This window comes from Xenopus laevis, chromosome 2L (genome assembly GCF_017654675.1).
Source record: "Xenopus laevis strain J_2021 chromosome 2L, Xenopus_laevis_v10.1, whole genome shotgun sequence".
In the NCBI taxonomy this organism is placed as follows: Eukaryota; Metazoa; Chordata; class Amphibia; order Anura; family Pipidae; genus Xenopus; species Xenopus laevis.
In genome coordinates this window covers 64,979,146-64,988,885 of record NC_054373.1, presented here as the reverse complement: position 1 = coordinate 64,988,885, position 9,740 = coordinate 64,979,146, and the positions used below count along the sequence as shown (strand labels likewise).

At 37.2% G+C, this 9,740-nt stretch overlaps 1 protein-coding gene across 1 annotated transcript; it reads right to left on the bottom strand.

The window, feature by feature from the left end:
• Positions 1–3,590: 3,590 nt before the first annotated feature.
• On the bottom strand, positions 3,591–9,127 carry vti1b.L (vesicle transport through interaction with t-SNAREs 1B L homeolog). The gene is made up of 4 exons (XM_041581264.1): positions 9,038–9,127; positions 8,589–8,762; positions 7,646–7,707; positions 3,591–4,047 (listed from the first exon to the last, which is right to left on the bottom strand). The coding sequence occupies exons 1-4, from the start codon at positions 9,125–9,127 to the stop codon at positions 3,951–3,953; spliced, it is 423 nt and encodes a 140-aa protein (XP_041437198.1). The 3' UTR covers positions 3,591–3,950.
• Positions 9,128–9,740: the final 613 nt, after the last annotated feature.

Genomic DNA, 9,740 nt, shown 5'->3' with positions numbered 1-9,740 from the left:
AAGCGTCAGTCTCCTCGTGCACACCGCTATGAATTTTAGAGTATATTCCACAGTTTCTTTAGGCAGTGTTAAAATTACACAAAACTTCGATTTAAACGTTTTTTTTTATTTTAAGAATAGACTAAGTAGCTTCTATTCATAAAATAAAAAACGTTTAAATCGAAGTTTTGTGTAATTTTAACACTGCCTAAAGAAACTGTTAGCGGAACATACAGTACGTTAAAATTCGTAGCGGTGTGCACGAGGAGACTGTCGCTTTCCGGAAGCACTGGAAACCACTAAAAAATACTACAGCCGCCTACAACTGAGCCTTCCCACCCTGGATCCAACGATCGAGACCAGGGCATCGCTGACTGGTTCCTTGCCAAAGGGAGATTACATCGCTGAACATCTTCCATCTGCCTACAAGACGTTTGCCAAGTAGAGTTTCCGGTAAGCAGAATCCACCATCCTCCCCCAACAACACACTGACAATTCTGCACATGTTCCTGTTTTTTTCCTGTTAGGCACACTGTCACTGTGATCTAACAGACCTGCGACGAGGACAGACCCGCTAGTAAAAACGAACAACCCGACAATCACTTTGTGAGTAGTTCCGTGATTACTAATGACCCTTTTGTATAAGGTTAATACACTATCGGGAAATTTCTTTCCCTTTTTTCTCTAGGCAATTAGGCAATCGACATCCAGAAGCGCACCTTCACCTATCTATTTCTTAAATCTACACAGGTGGATAAGTGGATCCACCAATCTTCTCGGTGCAGCTTTAACCCCTTGTACCTCACTAGCACAGCCCTTCATTTTATATCCTACCTATTCCAATTATGAGGCAACTAACCAAAAATGTAAAATAATACTTTCCTTTATATAAAATTATTTACAAGAGCTAGTTGGTTATAGGTTTTTTCTCGTACATTTTTATATTATACTGTTCCTCTGCAGTCTCTGTGGGACACAGGAACTAGTGGGGTAAAGCTCCATCCCTCCAAGAGGCAGGACACTTTCTTAACAAATGAAAAGAGGGGGCGTGCCAATAATCCCTTGTCTTTACCCCCGGTACTTCCTCTACATACCTTCGTTTTTTTAAGTGTCCTGCCTCAGGAGGTCACCATATCAAGATGGATTCGAGAAGCGTTTCGAAGAGCCTATGTGGCGAAGGGCAGATCACCACCATTCCATATTAAGGCACACTCCACGAGAGCGATGGGATCCTCATGGGCATGGCACAATTCGGCTAAGGCAGAGCAGATCTGTAGAGCGGCGACCTGGGCCACAGTTCACACGTTCATAAAATTTTATCGTTTCAACACCTTCGCTTCCGTGGAGGCGTTTGGCAGCACGCAGTAGTGCAGACCTAATGGAGGAAATTTTCAAATTATCATTTACCCTCCCTTTTTTGTTTTTTGGGGTTGCTTTGTTAAGTCCCCACTTGTTCCTGTGTCCCACTGAGACTGCAGAGAAAATTGGATTTATGTACTCACTGTTAAATCCGACAGGGGGACACAGGACTTCCCACCTGAAATGCTTTTTTTGAGCTGGAATAATTTTCCTGTTATTTTACTTTCGTCATGGTTTTTGTTTTATTTTAAACTTTTGGTACCAACTAAGGTATGTATAGGAAGTACCGGGGGTAAAGCCAAGGGATTACTGGCACACCCCCTCTTTTCATTTGTTAAGAAAGTGTCCTGCCTCCTGGAGGGATGGAGCTTTACCCCACTTGTTCCTGTGTCCCCCTGTCGACTACAGAGAAACGGATTTAACAGTGAGTACATAAATCCAATTTTTGGTTCTGCATCTGTGGTAAAGATGTTGTACAAGAAATTGGCTTTTATTTTTGTGTTCCTATTACTTCAGTCACTAAGTGATTATCTTATGTATTTTATGGCCAGATCTCAAATAGAGCATTTAAATTACTGATGTTCTTTTATTGTGACAAATAGTGATCAAAATACCTTTCCTCAATTGCTATATCCTATGCATGAGAATGGGAAATATGATGTCTGTGGTGCATCACAGTACTGGTGAGGTAAGAAGTGTAAAAGAAGGCGAAATATTGCTTTTTCAGACATTAAAGCTTTGTAGCAGTATGATGTGTCAGCTGTTCAATGACATACAAAGTCAAGTGAGGGGACAAGTATTAGCACTGGCCTAGCCACACGCCAGTTGTAAATCCAGTGAATAAATGAGAGCCAATACCTATTAATGCAGCAGATCCCAAATGTATTCCATGGTGCTGGAGACACTTAACACCAGATCAAACATTTCGGGACCACATGGCCCTTCCTCAGTGAACAGAGCATCAATGAGGAAGGGCCATGTGGTCCCGAAACATTTGATCTTGTGTTAAGTGTCTCCAGCAGCATGGAATAAATTTGAGATCACCCTGTTTGCTGCATTAACAGGTATGGGCTCTCATTTATTCACTGGAGCTGTTCAATGACCACAGTGATCGAAATATGACCTTAATTCCAATCTTGAATCAAACAGGAGAGTGGCAGAAGAGGAGAAAGAAAGAAACACTGTTTTTTAAACATTAACTAAATTAGTATCAATGCCTCATAAAAAAAACAATGAAATTGGTAAGTAGCAGCATGAAAACGTTACTATGTTATATAAACCCAGAATTGTTATTGGTTTTCAGTTTAAATGGTTACATAGTAGTTTAAAATATTTATCTAATCTGTTTATCAAATAATATTAATTTACCAAATAATTTGAACATTTTGCTAAACTTTCCAAACTCTTAAACATACATCTCATTCACACGAACATTCCATATTAGTGGAAAGTTCAGCGAACATGAAAACTCAGTTTTATGGAACAGTGAACATTCTTTTATCATTCCATAAATTGGAATGAATCGAATAGTGGTTCACAGGGCACACAAATGCATTCCTTAGCCGTTTACCCATTGTCTAACCTGTGCTCACTTTGCCCTGCAGCTGTAATGCAAATTGCCCTATTTTAATGTTTAGGATGATGTAATTTCTTGCTAAGTAAAGCTCATCTGGCCTCTGAATTATACTTGATGCATGCACAATTCACACCTTTTGTAAAATATTCTGTAAAGTACATGCACAAAGATTAAACAGGCAAAGGAACCTAGGGAAAGATGGCGACAGTGTGCACTGAAAACATTTCCATAAGCCAGTGTGCTCTTTTTTTGAAGAAGTGTAAGAGTTAAGCATCTGGTGTCAATGGGGTGGCGTCTAACAAACGGGCACCCCCGATGACTAAAGCTTTTCATGTTCTTTAAACATTCTGGTTCCCCTTTATTTTATAAATAATGTATTTCTACTTTGGAAAAGAAACCTTTGGATAATTAAAAAAAAAAAACTAGAATAAAATTTTAATTTGTACAAATAAATGTAGGTGTTTAAATGAGCCATTCTTTCCACCCTAGAAAGTATGATGCCAGTCACATAAAGTGCATAGTTGTTAGGCTCCACTTCAAATAAATAAAACTCCTAAATGTTCTTACTATCTCATTGGTACACATTTAAAACCACACCCTTTGCTTCCCTTATTATTAAATATAAATATTCCTTTAAAGTATACACCAAAACAAAACTTTCTGAGAAAAGCAAATATTGATTATAATAATTCTGTTTTATATACAGTATAAATGAATCCAAGCCAAATTGGATCACATCAAATATCAGTATAAATACAATGAGAAGACTCCTCATCAGAAATTTCTTTGCCATTCACAGACAATCGTTGTGGTCATGATCCAGAAAAAAAATATCCATTTCACCAGGACATAACAAGTCATATGGAAAATTAAAAAAAAATAGTAAAGTGACCAATAATATGGCTCAGCAGCTTTTGAAGTTAATGGCTCAAATGTAGCTCCTCTTCAATTCAGAACAGTGCCGTTACAGATCTTAGTGTACCAGATGACATTCTTTATTAAAAAATAGATGAGTTGTTGTAGAAGATCCAAAAGCTCAGCGTTTGCTGAAGAATTTGTAGTAGATTAAGCCACCAAGGATTGCAAATTCAAGAATAATTATGATCGACAGCAGAAGCTTGTTTGTCACAATTCTAAAAAGAAATGAGCAAGAGGATTAAATATGTTAAATTTGTGTCGTTTCTGCAAATTTTACCATAATTTAGATAACTAAATGATGCTAGACTGAAGAGCATAGCTTTGTTTCTAAAAATATTGTAATGTTGCTTGCCGATCTGTACTGTACTGCGCTATTGGGTGCTTCACCTGAAGAAGCGCCCAATAGCGTGAAATGCTTCAGGAAGGAGCGGCCAGCATGAGGTAGGCGGTGGGGGCATTGTGGTGTGTTGTACTAAAAGCTTTGTTTGGATGTATTAATATGAATTTACACCATGAATGAAATGCACAAATAAATGTTTAAAATAAGAGACTGCAGGTTTCAAATTTATATGTAACAGTAAGTATGTCAGATATAACATTTAGGCAAAGCATAAGCTTATTAATTTTTCTTACATGCCTCAGGGTGTGCAAGAGTACAGATATATAGTTCAAGGTGCCTTTAGAACCCAAAATAAACTAAAAACAGAACAGAAAAAGGTAAAAGGGAAACAGTTGGTGCTGCTATCATGCATAGATGGTATAGGTTATGCTAACTGCTATTTAGGTTTGGCCATGTAAGAAATAAAGACTTTTCATTGGCTGAGCTTTCAAAGTAACAACTTCCTTTTAATATATAACATGCCTTATGGAAACAGTAGTATTTCAGCAGTGACAAAAAGTTTATTGGATTAACAGAAAATATGCAATATGCATCATAACAAAATAAGACAGGTGCATATATTTGGGCACCCCAGCAGAGATATTACAGCCTCTAGACGCCTCCTATAGCCTCACAATCCTCCTTTTATGTCGCTCCTGCATTTTTCTTGGCCTGCCAGACCTGGGTTTTACAGCAACTGTGCCTGTGGCCTTCCATTTCTCGATTACACTCCTTATAGTTGAAACTGACAGTTTGAACCTCTGAGATAGTTTAAACTATGAAACTGAACATTTTTTGTTTTCAGATCTTTTGAGAGTTGCTTTGAGGATACCATGCTGTCGCTCTTCAGAGGAGAGTCAAACAGAAGCACAACTTGCAATTGGCCACCTTAAAGGAATTGTTCAGTTGTTCAGTATAAAAATAAAAACTGGGTAAATACATAGGCTGTGCAAAATAAAAAATGTTTCTAATATAGTTAGTTGGACATCAGTGACTTTCGGGGGGGCCACATGGGTCATACTGCTTCACTAAAAATCTTTGTTCAGAACACACCGCAGTACTCAGATGTTCCTGGGAAATGAAAGACATATCACTGTTATCTTTTTTGTTGAAAATGAAGTAAATTATTAAGCAGGCTGAGAGGGGTTCCCAAACTTTTTCATATGACTGTAAATTTGGCACATATCCCCCACCCAAATGGCATTATTTGTACTGCATACATCCTCTCCGTTTGCCAGTCATTACATTTCCCTAAGGGTGGTGGCACACGTGTCGGAACATTTTTTTTCTGAAGTCACCCGAAGTTGCCTCACGAGGAAACTTCAGAAAACCGAAACGTTCCATATGCCATCCTGCCGGCGAATCACATTCTTGCCGTCGGGAAGGCATTTCGAGGAGATTAGTCGCCTGAAGAAAAGGAGATTTGTCAATGGGCGACTACCCGAATCTGCACGTGTGCCACCACCCTAAAACAAATAGCTTTCTCCCAGGGGCCATTTTCACTCTGACCTATCATCAGTCCATTTATATCTGTAAACAGCACATATGCGATGTAAAGTTTATGCAATTAAAGAATGCACGCAAACACAGGCAGAATTTACTATGATGACAAGTACTCATTCGATTGAGCACTGTAATGGTTACTCTGAGCTCAGGAGAGGGGTTAGGATTTAAAAATGGGAGCAGACAGCTAAAGCAGAGTTTCTATGGGAACCAGCAATGCCATCTCTTCATTGGCTGTTGGCTGGAGAGTGTGTTTAGTAATCTGAGCTGAGAAATTTAGAATTTCAAAATTTCAAGTTTTTTTTTAATCGCCAAAACTGTCAAATTCAACTAGGGGAGTTATCCAAATTCGATTAAATCTTTTATCATTTTATCATACTCTGGCCCTTTAATAACTCTAATTAGACTATTCGCCACCTTAAACCTGCCGAATTGCTGTATAAGTCAATGGGAGAGGTTCAGGGATCAATTTGATGTTTGCAGCCTTACTAACATTGGAGTTTTTTTCTGAGAGCTTTTAAAACTCAAATCAAATTAGATTTAAATTTGATTCAAGTTTTCGGGTTGATCCTATTCACCCGAGTTTAAAATAAATTAAGTTTTTTAATTAATTTCGATTGGTCAAATTTCGAGTTCATGGGCATTTATGGGAGTTTAAAAAAAAAAAAAAAAAAAAAAACTCAAATGAATTTGAAGTCTATGGGCGTCAAAAAACTTTTGTCGCGCGGCAAATTTTTTTTGAAGCTCATCTTTTTATTTTGACGCACAACGCTATACAAGTCTATGGACGTCATTTTTTCGGCGAAACAAGGTGAAAAAATTCGCCCATCCCTACTCATAACTACTACTACTGTATCTGCATGGATGTCTCATTTATTTTCAAAAGAAAGCTACTATTAACAGGTAACCTTTCTCTCTACCAACAATCTCCATCCACTACAATACACTCTTCCTTCAACTTTCAGCCATTGCTGTTCTAAAGCCCCATTCTACAAATGTTTACACTGGCCCTGATCACTTCCACAATGAAACTTAAAATAGTAATTTAAACCTTTAAATATTTCCATGTACATACTGAATTGTATATCTGTCCCTTATGTTCCACCCATAATTATTACTTTCCTTCTCATTCATGTCCCCTTCCCAGAGACGAACAAAACTTCATCTCTGTAACTTACTTCCTAGGTACCTATATGTTCATCTTTAATGGACCTACATTTTCACAGAAGTCTACCTCTGTTTGAATGTTCCACTTACATACCTCCCAACATTTTGGAAGGAAAAAGAGGGACAAAAACATTTGGCGGGTGTAGCGCGATGCCATTTTTGACCACGCCCATTTTTTGTGGTCACACCCCCTAATTACCATGTTCATTTTACAAAATTTGGCAAGTTATGAAAGTTTGAAAATATTACAATTACTTATTTTCTTATCTCAAAGTATCTTATTTGCACCTGTTAGCTGTTCTGGACTCTCTGCCAAAAGCCAATTAAGTTAGAAACTTTTTATCTTTTTCTGTCTGTTCAGTGCAGAGAAAATACGGACTTTCCAGTACAAATAAGGGACTGCAGGTTGAGCTGTCAAAAGAGGGACTGTCCCTCTGCAAAAGGGACAGTTGGGAGATATGCACTTAGCAAAGTAAGCGAGGGAGAGCACAGAAGACGACCAGGAAGATGTTTTAATAAGTCTGTGCAAAGCATATGGTATTCGCAAAGGTTAAACAACTAGGAAGCCTTAAATGCACTTTGTTGCAGGCTCAGTAACTTCTATTTATTTCACTGTCTGTAGTTTGGGATAACTGCTGCAACTTATCACAAGTGTATCATAACTTTTATGTAGATAATAGGATGAATACTAGTCCTTATTCATATCTCTATGTATATTGTAACAGTACAATGTAGAAAAACCAACGTTCAAGAATAGTACTTACTTCCGTGACATGGATCTCAGGATTTTTCGGCTTTTACTAAGATTCTCACTTGTGTCCACCAACTTATGAAATTTAAAAAAAAAAATACAATTAGGGTAGAATTTCCCATAGGCATACTAGAATGTTGTAGCCATTAGCACGACATAAGGGGAATTTATAAAAATTCAAACTAATTAATTTCCTAATGAGTCTTAATGGATTTTCAGCTGAGTTTTATCACATTTATCAACACTTTCCTGACAGTCAGGAAAAACGCTCTCCTTCACAATGAATATAACTCACATTAAAAAAGCAGACCAGCACATGATTTTCCAGTGATTCTCCCTTTAAATGCAGATGTCCATTAACTGGGTGACAGTGTCTAGGAAATTATGATGATCTGCTTTTTTTTATGCCATTCCTATATATAACAAAGGGTCAGTGATTTTAGTGCGAGAGTTAAATGGACCTTCTTCTCTCTACAAGACACAATCGATCTGCTTTTTGTTCAGTTGAATCAAGTCTTTTATTATGACAGGAAGAAAAAAAATGGCTGCAGTAGCATGAATGCAGTCAAAGACTAGTGTATCGAGGGTTGGAAAGCATAATGTAATGGATGAACAAGAAACGATTAGAAACATTGAGGGCAATGTAATCTTCAAAATGCAAAGATTGAGGATTGCAAGGGAATGGGCTATTTAAGTTAGTAAACACTTATTATTCGAAGTGTTCCAATGGTGCAATACAAACTGCATTGATAAGTTTATTGGGGGGGGGATATAATAAGTACAATAACTAGTTTTAAAGCAGAATTTATTATTAAAATAATTATTCCTTTAAATAATACAGAGCAAATCAAACACACTACATACAATCTGAGGACTGATTTAGTGGTGTACTTATGTCTACATATTATTGGCATATTTTCATACACTTACTGATGAGCGAATATAGAAGAACTTACCCGTCCTTTGGTCCTTTCCAACTTTTCCCTCTGCTCACCTAGCTCCTCTATAATATCGGTGCCAATGGCATCAGTTTCAGCTGCTATACGATGAGATCTACCAATGCTGTCTGTTGCTCTGTTTAAGCTTTTAGTGCATTGGAGAAGCAGTGCCCTTCGGGATGCTAATCGTGTCTTAAAAATAAAAAAGTGCATTTAATATTTTCTTAGTGTCAATGATAAAATGATTTCAGCTTTCAGTTCATTTTATATTCTTCCCCATTTTTCACTGCCCTATTCCACTATAATTTCCAGTGTTTATATTGCCTGTACTTCTTCCTTTCTTTTTCTGTTCCCTAACCATCTTTCCAACTTTCTGGTAGTAGCTATTTGTGGTTCACTCACTTCCTTTTTCGGTTATTGAGCATTTCTCCATGCTCTATTCTCTCCTTTCTCTGCATTTACTGTACCTTTTGCTTATAAAACTGTATTACATTTGTTTCATAGTCTTTTATTTTTCCTAATTCTTGGTACCTCCATTTTCTTATCATCTTCGCCATTTTTTCTATGTCACATTACTACTCCTCTTCTTCATCTTCCCATCTTCTTTTTACTAAGAATATTTTTTCCTCCCACTTGCACTTCTCTAGGAATTTTCAGTTTTTCACATTCCCATAACAATTACTATTACTTACAGTACACTGTGCTCATTTTCCACACTGTAGATTTCTCTTTCTTTAGAGCCAGCTTCAAGTGCATTATAATTGGTTTCCATCTGAAGTTTAACCAGTTTAACCAGATCTCTCTTGTAGGCTCTCAATGTGCCCGTTGTTGGATGACAAAAAGTTGGAGAAGCAGATTTTAATTAATTTTCCATCTCAATCAGCTGGGAAAATGGGAATACTGCAGTGATATAATCACTGACCACAAAAACAAAATGCATCATATGGAGATAGATAGAAATGTGGTCATAAAGGATGAGAAAACTCCTGCTTTATGAATGAAAGAACGTGGTCATTTATTTAAACATCTCTATGCAAGCATAAAAGTGACCAACCTTTCCACATTTTCATAAACTCAATTATCCCAAATCTACTTTACTATGTCTTACAAAGTAGTTAAGTTGTATATTTAAAACATATTTTTCCAAAAAAATGTAATTGTGCTTGAAAA

What these genes read in the sequence shown, in the direction of transcription:
- vti1b.L (XM_041581264.1), bottom strand. Translation starts at nt 9,127, where the DNA reads ATGGCGAAGATGATAAGAAAATGGAGGTACCAAGAATTAGGAAAAATA. An exon ending in TACAGTTTTATAAGCAAAAG is followed by an intron (nt 8,763 to 9,037) that starts GTACAGTAAATG and finishes TTTATTTTTAAG; the next exon opens with ACACGATTAGCATCCCGAAG. An exon ending in TGGAAAGGACCAAAGGACGG is followed by an intron (nt 7,708 to 8,588) that starts GTAAGTTCTTCT and finishes AAATTTCATAAG; the next exon opens with TTGGTGGACACAAGTGAGAA.